At 39.4% G+C, this 14,097-nt stretch overlaps 1 protein-coding gene across 2 annotated transcripts in view; it reads left to right on the forward strand.

Annotated features, from left to right (window-relative positions):
* The window catches only part of PRKG1 (protein kinase cGMP-dependent 1), a 1,361,110-nt gene that overhangs the window by 881,590 nt on the left and 465,423 nt on the right, over positions 1 to 14,097 (forward strand). For both annotated transcript variants that reach the window (XM_020974951.2, XM_020974950.2), the window contains exon 4: positions 6,761 to 6,866. In XM_020974951.2, coding sequence (XP_020830610.1) covers positions 6,761 to 6,866 — 106 coding nt within the window. The remainder of the gene's footprint in view (positions 1 to 6,760; positions 6,867 to 14,097) is intronic.

The following is a 14,097-nucleotide window of genomic DNA, read 5'->3' on the forward strand; positions in this document are numbered from 1 at the left end:
AGGGCATTATAGACTGGCTGACCTCTCAAGGTCTCTTCCATTCCTTTGAGCCCTATCTTTATTATGGAAGTGATCGATCCAGAATTATAGAATCAAAGAATCTCAAAGGTTTGAGCTCTACCCCATTCCTGACTGAGGAGCAGTAGATGAAATGCCAGGCTTGGAGTCAGGTATCTGAATTCAAATCTTATCAACTTGGTGGTCCTAGACAATCTTCTAATAAACTTTCTGAGTCTGTTTTGTTCATCCAGAATTTAGAAGTAAAACAAATAAAAAAGCAAAACAGAATTTAGAAGTAATAATCGCACCTGACAAGGCTCTTGTGAGATGTATTACAATACAGATCAGATAGTATCTGTATAATGTGATGATTTATGAGCCTTAACTCCCTAAGTGATGCAGAAGTCAGCTATCATGAGCATCCTTGAAAGTAGTCATTCAGTCCTTGCTCTAAGATCTTCATGAACAGGAATCCACTCTCTCCTCAGATTGGGCAGTCCACTTTGAAGGTGTTCATTTTTGATATGTTTGTTTTCTCTTTCCATGGAGCTGAAATCTCCCTTCCTCGAGCAAGGAAGGCTACATAGCCGAATCTGAAATGCTCTGAGCAATGATGGAGGCCAGCATATGGCTCAAAATCTGGGAAATAAATTATGTCATCCTTTTTTTGCCTGAATTGATACCATCTGTGTCTCAAATTTAGAGATAGGAGTTTGAGAGGATTTCTGCCCTGTCCACTGCCTTCCCCAGATATGTGGCTTGGCTAAACAATAAAACCTCATGGAACTCCAGAGGCTGTAGTCAAAATTCAGTGAAGGTCAGTTACTGACTGGTCTGAAAAAGTGAAGAAAGCAAGAGCAGACAAAGACCATCAACATGGCAAGAATTCTAGTTTTAGTTCAGAGAGGAAACACACCATTGGCCCTTATCCCATAGAAAAGCACAGAAGTAAAATAGAAAGTGTTATGACATAGCACCTAGCGTGGAGGAGATACTTAATACATTTGTTTGGTAAGTTGAACTGTGAGCAGAGATTTGTCTTTTGTTTATTTGCTTTCCCGTTCTTTGTCTAACAAATGCTTAGCACTGTGTCTGAGATGTAGCAGGCATATAAAGGTGGTTGACTCTGTAGATTCATATTACTGCAGAAGAGGAGGTAGAGAATTGAATAGTGAAAGAAAGAAAGAGAGAGAGAGAGAGAGAGAGAGAGAGAGAGAGAGAGAGAGAGAGGAGAGAGAGAGAGAGAGAGGGAGGGAGGGAGGAGGAGGAAGGAAGGAAGGAAGGAAGGAAGGAAGGAAGGAAGGAAGGAAGGAAGGAAGGAAGGAAGGAAGGAAGGAAAAGAAAGGAAGGAAGGAAGAAAATGAAAGAAAGGAAGGAAGGAAAAGAAAGGAAGGAAGGAAGAAAATGAAAGAAAGGAAGGAAGGAAGGAAGGAAGGAAGGAAGGAAGGAAGGAAGGAAGGAAGGAAGGAAGGGAGAAAAAAGCAAGAAAGAAAGAAAAAAGAAAAGAAACTTAAAGTCAGTGTCAACTGAATCTCTTTTACTTTTTTTTTTAGTGAGTTACATAGTGACTAACAGGGATCTGGGACTGGTACTCTATCACACTAGAAGTACCCTCACTTACAGCCCCTGAAGTTAGCAGATACCAATTCACCCTAGAAAATTGTCAGGGAGCCTTCAATGGTTGGGAGTGAAGGTTAATTGTCATTTATAATTGATTTTTTTTTTGTAATCTAAACATGGCACTGTAAGAAGAGGCTGTGGATTTATTTTTTACAAGTCCATAAAATGTGTTTTGATTTAGTCATCTCAGCAAATAAAGTCCATTTTGGTCCCTGTTGGAAAGGTCCTGAGAAATCATCACTCCCACATAAAGTTCTCCAGGGAGACTCCCTGGCCAGCAGCTTCACAATTTCCCTTAGTTTTCATCATGCCTTTTTAACATTTCCACAAATACCAGTCCGCTCACATGCATCTTCTGACAAGGTAAGAAAACGTGCTTTCTCCAAAACAGAAGTCTGAGCTCCCACGTGTTTGAATAAGCCTGAGTGTACATTAATGTGCATATATGTGTAGATATGTTTAAAGTAAAGTGCTGAATATGTGCCAAGCACTGTGCTTAGCACTGAAAATACAAATACAAACGGAAATACCATCTACGTCGTCAATGTAAACATACTCACTAATGGAGGAAGTTAATACATAAAAGGAACTGGAAAATGAGGGGTATTTCATATTACAACATATCTATAACATGCACATACATACATATAGAGATATACAAATGTGTGTGTGCATGTGTAGTTACTGCAGCCTTTAGAGTACGAATGAGAAACAGGGGTCTGAACTCAGAGACTACAACAACTAGAAGGCTAGAAATTGAACAATTAATTATGAAAGTCAAAAACATTCAAAGGGACCTTTGATTTCATCAGTTTGGGAGTTCCTTCAGTGAATCATATCTCAGGCCATTCTGTTACGCCCCATCCTTCATGACCTGTAGTCCTAAATAATTTCACTAGAAATAGACTATGGAATATACTGACCATACAGTAAGTACTAGAAAATTCCTAACTTTGGGAGCTGTGTATCATATTCAGTGACATTTGTTGGATAAATGTCAAACAAAGATCATGGATATAATATATATCTTGAAGAATGGGGATTCCAATTAGCTACCATATTACCATAATGTCAAGTTGTCTTTTTCTGCTGAAATTAATCAAGAATATGATTTTTAAAATTTCGTTTTGAATGTGGATTCCCCTCTCATGCCTCCCTACCTTCTGGAAGGGAGCCGGGTTCTTAAAGGCTGTGCTGGCACAGCAAAAACTTTGGAAAGGCCTTCTAAGGGCCTCACCCTCATTCCAAGTTCTTCGAAGTATGCACTAAGTTCTGAGAATGCATTTGGGAGCATTTGGGATTTTCATACTCTGAACAAAAGTTATTGATACCGTGATGAGTGACAGTTTTTCTCCCAAAGGGATTAAAGTACCTTTAATATGTTTTTGTAATTATGGAAAATAAATGTAGTATTGAACACATATTGCAAATCTTTTGCCTATGCCACCATTTGGGACTCAGTACTTCAGAATCTGTGATGGCATAAGAACCACGTGGTTCTTCCTGAAGAGAGAGTGTGCCCTGAGGGGCTTGGGAGGGAGTTCTATTTGCTCCTGGCTGGACCCCCACTGGTCCTCCTGGCTTTTAACATCCTATGCGCAGAACATAATATATTCATGATACTTGAATGGAATAAAACGACATTACTTTGGAAACATTCTCTACTTTATGCTTCTAAGACTTGTGACCTAGCCTCTCCAGGTCTCACTGTCCTTTTATTTGAAGTCAATGAGGTTTGCACTTCTCATATTCACCATACTGCTGCCCACTTTATATTTCTCAGAAGCTGGAGCCAGAGAAGGCAGATGAATTTGCCCAGTGGGAAGCTTAAGGCCAGAATCCAGGTCTGCCCTCTTTCTTTTTCTCCTCCTTATTCAGCTTTTGTTTCTTCTGTCAGATCTTATTCATGCTGTAAATGAGATCTTGCTAATTTCTTTGGCTGGGGGGTTCTTCTTAAGGGGCACAGTGTTCTAGAGATGTCAAAGCACTGATCACATCTACGTGTTTTCACAAAAGAAAAAAAAAAGAATAGAATATGATCTGATCCTGAGAAAATGACATAGATTTTGAGGTACATAATTTAACGAAAAGGAAATGGACTGCCAAAGAAAGCAGTGATCTACCAACCTAAATGTTAGGCTATGGTGGTAATTTTTATTATTTTTAATACAGTCTCAGGGATTTTATTTCTGAAGTAGCTACTTCTACCAGCCCATCCTACCCCACTGAGATGAACCAGCCCCTTGTTATCAAGGATCAACATGAAGCTCATTTAAAGTGTTTTCCTCTTTCCAGTTAGGAAGATAATAGCCCTCTTGACTTTTAGCAATGGTACGCAGAAACAAATCCTTTAGTCACAGCCAACAAAGCTATCATTTGACCATGGGACAAGGCGAATGTTAGTTATGCGTGACTATCCTATAGTGACTTGAGTCATGGCCCCTTTTGCCAAACCCAAAGCAAAGTTTGGGCATCCTGCCCAAGGTCATCAGGACATTTACACGACCATTAAGCTGGAGTCATCATCTGACAATCTCTCTGTCCAATGAAGAAGAGACAAATTTAGAGTCATTTCAATGGCACATTGAAAGGGAAGCTAATGATATTGTAGAGCAGGATGCATTTTTCACAGGGAGGCACTGGGGCGTGACATGAATTATGAAGGCAGATAAGTTCTGTCTCATCATCTTAATATGATATGGAAGAGTCCGCTAAGCCTGCCCTAAGGATTTTGTCAAATCATCCTCGTAATCAGTTATTGAAAAAAGTCAACAACCATTGTTAAATGCCTACTATGTGTGAAACATTCAGAAGGAGTCTGGCATGATGGCTGGGGTGTCAGCCTTAGAGTATGGAAGACACAGGCTCAATCCTGGATTCTCATATATACTGACTCTATGGCCCTGGGCTATTGATACTTAGGGTCCCAGGTCTAAGCTTCCAGGTTACAAATGAAGTGCTAATCTGTGCTAGCAGAAGATGATGAGTAATGGAAGTTCCCCTCACTAAGGGAATCATGGCTCTGGACCAAAATGAAAGGCACGTTTCTAGACATGATGGGGGTGGGGGAGGAGTACATACTCATATGGTACCTGCCCTAGTCACTTCAGATAGTCACAATGAGCCTTGGTTTCCTCATGTACAAAGTTGTGAACTCAGTGTCCAATAGGTCATTCCAAGGTCCCTTCCAAATGCATCTCAAATTCTATGATCCCTATGTCAAAGGTCACTTAATTTTTCTTTCTTATATTTTGTAAAGAGGCATTCCAAGAATTGCTCTAGGGAAGCAAAAGAGATTATACAGGGTGTCTCAAAGATTTCAAAGGTCACAAAATAGAGGCAACTAAGTGGAACAGTGGATAGAGAGTCAGAAAGACTGAAATTCGAATCTGGCCTCAGATGCTTACCAATTATGCAACTCTAGGAAAGCCACTTGACCTCTGTCTGCCTCAGTTCCATTATCTGCAAAATGGAAATGATAATATGGTCTACCTCCTAGGGTTGTTGGGGGAATAAAACAAAGTATTTATGAAGTGGTTAGTATATGCCTGGCACATATTAAAATTTATATATACACATGTAGATATATACATAATCCATATATACAGACATATAGGCGTATATATGTGTATGTGTATATGCATATGTAAGTGTATATATATATATATATGTATATGCCTTGAATTTTGTCCAAACTTGTCCCTAAGGATCATTTTCCTCTGGTAAAGAGATGACCAGAGATAAGTCATCTTCCAGTCCCATAAGTACTAAGCAATCTTAAACTCAAATCAGGGGACACCGCCATTTAAAGAGATACTGTGCCTGAAAACTGACCTGTCTCCTCTCATTTCCTGCCCAACCCCCCACCATAGCCTTTAGTTAAGACCCAGCCTAAAAGCTGTGAATTGAGAACTAGCTCCTGGGCCCTTCTCCTGTCCTGCCTACTAAGTCTTTCTCCTGGCTCCTACCCTACTTCTCTAGGTAAACTGCCTACTTTAATCTAGTGGAGTAGTTTGTATACAGGATTGTTGGCAGGGAGATTTGTTTGGATATATCTGCCACAGTGACATGAGCTGAGAAATGGGCTATCTGTCTTCCTGGCTTCCTATATCTCTTCACGCATGCTTTGTTTATACTCCGAAGTTAGTAATATTCTTTAACAGAAGAAAGACAGCAAAATGTTCTCCTGTTATCCCAATGCAAAATTTGGGTTAGATGATAGGTAAGTTATTCACGGCTTAGCCTCAATTTCCTCATATATAAACTATGATAATAAAAGAGATTTATAAAATAAATTTATGAGCATTAAAAGAGGGTAACCTTGTCATATGGGGAGAGCAAAGGATAACTTATGGTTGTTCACGTGTTTCGCCAACATCCTTCAGATATAAAGAGAACTATCCCTCCCAAGCACACTCATAGGTCCATTGTGGCAGTGTTTATGAAAAGGCATAGACAAGGGTCACCTAGGGTGCTCAAGCAAGGACAGATTGCTATTGTTATCACTGGAAAGAATGGGCACACTTTTAAGACCACTTAGCCACTGGAGTGCTAAAGTCTCTGAGTATCTCCTATAAATGACGTAAGAAGATAGCTTTGGGCACAGATTGTAGTTTATTTAAAAAAAAAAGACAAAAATCGAGCTTTTTGAAGAAGAGGCTGCTTAATCATTATTTCCATAATATGAATGTTGAGTTATCCCCTATACCTCAAAATAAGTTCCCTACCTTTTCCAGTTGAAAATCCTCCATGCTGAATGATTTAATAACCTTCAGTATAGTTACTGTTCTATGGGATATTCCTTAGAACCTCTGACCCTCTCACTCTGTGATTTCTTTCATATCACTTTTTGGAAATACATTATATTGCACTAAGCCCCTGCCCCATATGAGCTCCGTCACTGTAGACCCCTCCCCATCGTGGGCAATGATGTCGGTACATTCAATTAAAAACAGTTTCTCACTTGTAATACACCGTGGATTTTCAGGAAGGAGCAGAGCATTCTGATGCATGCTTCAAAATGTGTAGGGAAGGCCAATCACGTGCCTACTCTCTTGTAACTAATCTTGGTTGCCAGAGGTAGTTCGTTGAGGAAATTTGCTAATTGAATCTTCCCTGTTTTGTTTTGTGTTTTTTCCAGCTCTTGTAAATGTGAAACTCTGGGCCATTGATCGACAATGTTTTCAGACGATAATGATGAGGACGGGCCTCATCAAGCACACAGAGTATATGGAGTTTTTGAAAAGGTAGGGTGTTGTCTTCATTTCCTTTGGGATTGCGCGTCTTCTTGGCTGCTCCGCGCCTCAGCTGTAGCGTCCCGCCTTACTTGCCCTGGTAACAAGCGGGTCAGCGGAGTAAGCAGAAGCCGTGCTTCCCGGTACTGAACGCTGCTGTCACTGGTTTGGATGAGGTACCTGAAAGGGAGAGCCTTGGACAGGAGACTGATCACTGGAGAGGCAGTGTGGTATAATGACTAGAGAGCTGGACTTGGAGTCAGGAAGACCTGGGGAAGAATCCCACATTAGGCCCCCACCAGCTGTGTGATCTCAGGAACGTCATTTGAGCTTTAGGGCCTCCATTGTATGTACTGTAAGATGAGGAATCATACTGAGCGAATTCTAGGTCCCTTCCAATTAGAAGGAAAGGGGAAGAAGGGGAGAAATATTTATTAAGCACCTGCTTAGTGCCAAGCACTGTGCTAAGCATTTTAAAATATAATCCCGTTTGTTTTTCCCTTTGGTTCTGATTCTTTTTTTTACAACATGACTAATGTGAAAATATATTTAATATTATTGCATATGTAGAGCCTATATCAGATTGCTTGCTATCTTGGGCAGGAGAGAAGAGGGAGGGGAAGGGAAAAAATTGGAATTCAAAATCTTATAAAAGTGAATGTTAAAAACTATCTTTACATTTAATTGGAAAAAATACTATGAAGTAGGAAAACATTTTTTGAAAAGCTTTTTGTAAAACAAAACAAAACAAACAACATAATCCCATTTGACACTCAGAACAATCCTGAGAGATAGGTGGAATTATAATCCTATGAAAATTGACATAGAACAGTGGGGAGGCACTCAAAGTTTCTTTCAAAACAAAAACATATTTCAAAAACACAGATGAGTGTTGGCTCAGCACAGAATGGATCACCACCTTAGTTTTTCTTCCAACAACCTATCCATAAAGACATAGCTGGTCCATTTTCCAAGCAGTTATGTATGGCAAATTCCCCATGACAAAGCTTCCTGCTGAATGAAGAAAAAGAGTAAGAGTCAGCTGAATAATATGAAGGAGACTCACAAAGATTCTTATTATCCCTTAATCCTGAGTTCAATTTCTTTAATTAGATGAAGCCCCTATTATTGATCTGAAATATTAAACATCTTCCATCCACAAAACTCTTTATTTTGAGGGAGGTCAGGTTGAGTGTGGTGATGAGGGCTGAAGGAGGTGAGTATTGCCCTCCTTTGGAAGCAAAATGAAATCATTTCCTATGATACAGTTCAGAATTCCTTTATTCATACAAGCAGCATTTAGAGAAGGCGGAATGGCACAGTAAGAGAAAACCTGACTGAGACAGAGGACTTGGCTTTAATTGCCACCATTGATGTCTATTTTCTTCATGACCTTGAATAAATGACAAACTCTCCAGACCTCAGTTTCCTCCTCTGTCAAATGAGAGGGGTGGGCTAGATGGTCTATGAAGTCTATGCAAGCTTTGAGTTAGGGGTACGGAACCCACAGCCTCAAGGCCACAGATCTGTGAAGTTTGGATTCAGTGAAGGGGCCACACTTGAGGACCTAGAGGGCCACATGTGGCCTTGAGGCTGCAAGTTCCCAATCCAAGCTCTAGGTCTATGGTGCTTTGAAATGCGTACTATGTGCTAGGCACAGGGATATAAGACAAAACTACCCCTACCCTCAGAGACTTGGAAATAACCATGTCATGACAAGCTCATAATTTTAGATGTGTCTCCCAGGTCATCTGGGACAACCTTTTCAATTTTCATGAGATGAAGCGGAAGCCCAGAGAGGTGTATTAACTTCTCTAATGTCACACAAGGGGAGAGTATCTGGGTTAGGATCTGAATCCTAGCCCTTTTGCTTCCGAACTAATCAATGGTATGCTGCATCATGCCATCTCCACAGAGAAATCAGTACAGATTATGTGCTTCATTCATTCTCAAGAGAGCCAGTAACTTCATAATTGAGAGAACCTTTGCCCATAATAGTTTATGGTTTGCCAGGTAACCATCTACCCCTTGCAAGGTGGCCTTTGACTTAAAGAAAATGCAGAGAGACAGAGAGAGAGAGAGAGAGAGAGAGAGAGAGAGAGAGAGAGACAGAGAGAGACAGAGAGAGACAGAGAGAGACAGAGACTGGAATTACCTTTCCAAGGGTTCCGGTAGCCAATGAAGTTTGTACCTGGGACATTCTTATTAAAATGAGCCTAATGAAATCACTTGTCAATTAATCTCAGCTTTGTCCTTGAACAATGCAAGATTTACCCAACATTTATTTGCTAAAAGATGCACAGGCTGTTTGTGGCTTTCTTTCTTCCTTTTCCTGGCAGTATCAGGGAATCCAAAGATTTGAAGTTAATATTTTCTATCAGAACATTTCATGTAGCTAATTTATTTGGTGTCTGCTTCAACTTTTATAAATTTCCCAATTTCCATATACAGTTGCTACTGACAGGAGAATGGTGGTCTAATATTTAATCAGATGACTAATGATAGCATCCTCCAGGGCTCATGCTAACTGGAAATAATGGAGGCCAGAACCAAGGCCCCTCAGTGACATTGCATGGGACTTGAAGCATTCCAGATACCTTGGGATGAAAAAGTCTAGGTGTCCAATAAGCACCCATTATAACTCTCCAATCTTACCCCTGCTATTGCACATGAAGTGACAGTCCTTCTCTTAGTCATACTCATAGAAACTAAATAAGTTAGTGGGCCATTATGACCAGTCCTGAGATTGTATGGGTCTGGTTGAGAGCCCAAGCAATGGAATATTGATTTTTGGAACCTACTCATTGTGCATCTCCAAAAACATTGCACCTACTTAAGGGACAATGGTATTTCCAGTGAATTGTTTAGCCATTGGAATCAGTTAAGTCCATTTTTATCTAAAGTACCTGTTATGTAGCAGGAAGCTCCCCCCCACAGTACCTATGCATATATATGTGTGTGTACACACATATACATACACTATACATGTGTACATATTTTATTTGTATGTATATATGCATATGTGTATAGTGTATATATGCATGTGTACACATAAGTATACATATACACATATGTGCTCACATACATATACGTACATATACACACATGCACATGCACACATGCACGCAATAAAGAGACATCCTGATAGTTAAGAAGAGCCCCACCTCTGCCACTTCTGAGCTGTCTCATCCTGGGAAAGTCACTTCCCTCATCATTGGCCCAGGTGCCCTCTAAGACTATTATTATAAGTTGCTGATCTGCATTGATGAAGGGAATTTATCCCTCTAATAATAATCATAAGTCAAGTGCAAAAAAGGGTAGAGGGACCTCGATTCTCTACCAGAGACCTAGGACTTGAAGACAAAAGCAAAAATCATTTTTGCCCACTCTATGTTTACATTGAAATGGTATGACTGGTAGATGGGTTCTCATCATGGTCCAAAAGGAAATCGTCAGCAGAAACTGTATGTCTGGAGACCATGTTTAGGATTTTCACAGTGTCTTCTTCTCCCTGACCTTCAGGTTATTTTAAATTTATATTATTCTAAGAAATGACTAGGTTGGAAATATTCACTCTTCAACCCTGAAGTTTAAAAAAGGCAAACAATGAACCTTCCAAGGAAATTAACCAATGTTCCTGAACAGTCATATCTCATTGAACCTTTCCAACAACTCAGATTGGTTGATGGAAGAAATGGCCCTCTACTCATTTCATAGGTAAGAAAACTGGGTCCTAGAGAGGTTAAAAGACTTACCTCAGGTCAAACAGTGAATGAATGAACTACAGAGCCAAGACTCTTGACCAGACCAGATCTTCTGACTTCCAGTCCCGTGCTCTCTGAATTACATAATGTTACCTCTCCTTCAGAGGAGGCCTATATCTTTTTTGTTCCTGTTTCCTTTTCTGTATAATTAGACTGCACCTTAGTGTCATATAAATGTATTCTGGGGGAAAAAATGTAACCCGAGAAGGGAGCAATGGTAGTTATTATAATGAACTCAGAAAACAGAAGCCAACTAAGAATTATATTTTTAATTTGCATGACTTGCTTTAGCAGCAGTCCCAATATTTAGGCCTCCAGATGATCTATGAGCTTGGTTTCTCCCAAATTTATCAGTCATATTTTTACCTGCATTTTTCCACTGTAGTTGCTGCAGCTCCACCCCTCCCCCATTCTCTGTCATACACTTAATGCAGATGAACATTAAAGATGCATCCTAAATCTCTATTGAAAATCAATTCCTGCAAATGATTTAACAAGGCAGGCATCCTCACAGAAAATAATAGAGAGAAATGGAAGTTAGCATATTCCTTCTCGAACCAGAATATTTACCATTCTACTCATTTTTGTGTTTTTTTCTTTCCTTCTTCTTTTTGCATGGCCTCTCACATGCACAACGAATGTTAAGTACACAATTTGAGTATTCTGGACTGTGCTAATAAAGTGATGAAATTCTAAAAATGAGCATCTTGTTATGATGGCCAGTTGTACTATTCCATTTCAATGAGAAAAAATAAGAAGAATCACGTTAAGTATTTGATAATTCAGATTTCCTACATATTCTATCACTCCTTTTTTTATTGCAAATAATACAACACAATCATCATATGGCCTTTGTCTCTTTTTTTAAAAGTTTTAATTACTGTTTGTATACGCTTGATGAATATCAAGCAAATTGTCATGCAATGTTGCCCCAGTGGGCCAGTCCCGTGGCCTACTTAGACTTGAATTTCTTGTTTTCTGATGAAAAATGGCTTTTTAACTTTATTTTCAAAATTAATACAATGTTATTTTACTTCTCTCACTTAGTCCCTGTAGTGGAAAATAAGTGTAGTAGATACGCTCCTCAATGAAAACTAATTCCCAAAGGCCACGTCAGAAAAAAGAAAAAAAAAAAATATATATACATATACATATATATGTATATATGCACACACATATACATATATACACATATGTATATATACACACACATATACGTACATATACATACATGTGTATATATACACACATACATATACATACATATATATGTGTATATATGTGTGTATATATATACATATATATGTATGTATGTATATATACATATATATGTGTGTATGTATGTATATATATATATGCATATATATGTGTGTATGTATGTGTGTGTGTGTGTGTATATATATATATGTCTCCTTCTGGACCCTGAGTCCATCACCTCTCTACTGGAGATGTGTAGAGTGTATTATCATCAGTACCTTGGAATTACAGCTGGTTATTGTGTTGATCTTAAGTCCTTCACAGTTGGTTTTCATCACAATGTTGCCATTTCTTTGCACATTGCTCTCCCTGTTCTCCATGTATCTTCATTCTGAATCAGTTCATAAATGCCTTCCTAGTTTATCTAGGAAACCATTCCTTTCTTCATGTTTTAAACAACCCAATAGTATTCCATTTCATTCCTGTATCCCAATTTGTTCAGCTATTCTCCAATTGATGAAAGGTGCCCTGTCCCTAGTTTTCTATTCTTGGCTACCATGAAAAAGGACTTACTGAGAATTTTATCCCTGATGTTGGTACCTATGGACAGTTCAGGGATCACAAAGCTAGGAGTAATAGCCAACAGAATGGAAGAAAAAGTTGAGATAGAATAAAATCTTGACAAAGAAAAACACTAGGCAAACCAAATGGGAGGAAATGCGCTTGGGGGAATATTCATGCATACACCTCAATGTAAAGTGTCAGTGGGGGAGGTGTGGTCATACAGTGGTTTTCCTGGGGAAAACAATTTGGAGTTTTAGTAGATTGCAAGCTTAGTAGGTGTCAACAGTGTTATATGGTTGTTAAAAATAGATAATGGAATAAGAGACTGCATGAAGAGAGGGACAGCACCCAGGGATAGGGCTGTAGGATTCAACAGCTGCATTATGGCCAGCAAAAATCAAATAAGAAAAAATAAGTTGCTTCACTAAGAGAGGGATAGGACTGGGACTGGGACAGTGAGATCCCGTTGTGTACTGCCTTTGTCTGAACACATCTAGGGTATTGGGTTCTGTCTTGGGTGCCACATCTTCAGAAGGACATTAAGAAGCTATAGATCATCGTGCAAAGGACAACCAGGATGGTGAAGTACCTCAAGACCATGGATGAATGAGAGGAATGGAGGGGGAGCATTTAGCCTAGAGAGAAAAGAGTTATTGGTGGGGAAGAGAGGGCATGGAGGCAAAAGCCTGATAGCTGTCTTCAACCATGTGAAAGGCTTTTGTGTAGAAGAGGTTTTAGATTGTCTTGTTTAGCTCCATAGAATACAGGTAGGAGCATTCTGTAGAGTACTCAACATGGTGGCTTGAAATATGGAAAGCTTCTTACAAGTAGAGCTGCCTCGAAGTGGATCAATTGAAGAAGTGCTAGGTTCCTCTACCTTAAAGGTCATCAAAGAAAGGTTGGGTAACCCTTGGTGGGGGGGGGGATGTGGCAGAAGGGGTCTCTATTTAGGCATGGTCAAGACTAGATGTGTTCTGAAGGCCTTCCAACTCCAAGATTCTATGAGAGGAAAAGTTGATTGTGTCTACTTCTTAGCAGACACTAGAAGTTACTACATTGAGTACTCATGGGTGATGACTGGGAAGGTTTAGGTTATGTAAAGTTGTGACTTATACTATATAACCCATTATGTGCAATTAATAACCACCACCACCATAATAATAATAATAATAATAATAATAATAATAATAATTCACTTTCATATTGTACTTGAAGTTTTGCAAAGTGCTTTATAAACATTATCTCATGTAATCCTCACAACAGGCCTGGAAGGTGGGTGTTTCTACTGTCCTCATTTTACAGATGGGGAGCTGGAGGTCGGAGAGAAAGAAGTGAAGTGACTTATCTACAGGCACATAGTAAAGGGCTGAGGAGACTTACTGACTCCAAATCTGGCATGCTATCCACTGGGTCATGGATTTAGAACTAGAAGGAACCTGCATGCAACCAAGTCTAACTCCCTCATTTTGCAAATGAGGAAACAAAGGCACGGGAAGATGAAATCACTAGCTCAGTGTCATACAGCTTGTAAATAGCTGGGGCGGGATTTTAAAAAAGTCTTCCAGTGCCAAGTTCTATATTTAATATTCTACCTCACCTCTTAAGATGCCTAAGGATCCTTGTTGTTCAGCTGTGTCTGACTCTTTGTGACCCCATTTGGGGTTTTCTTGTCAAAGATATTAAATTGGTTTGGCATTTCCTTTTCCAGATCATTTTAT

The sequence above is a fragment of the Phascolarctos cinereus genome, unplaced genomic scaffold (assembly GCF_003287225.1).
Source record: "Phascolarctos cinereus isolate Bilbo 61053 unplaced genomic scaffold, phaCin_HiC Scaffold_3;HRSCAF=262, whole genome shotgun sequence".
In the NCBI taxonomy this organism is placed as follows: Eukaryota; Metazoa; Chordata; class Mammalia; order Diprotodontia; family Phascolarctidae; genus Phascolarctos; species Phascolarctos cinereus.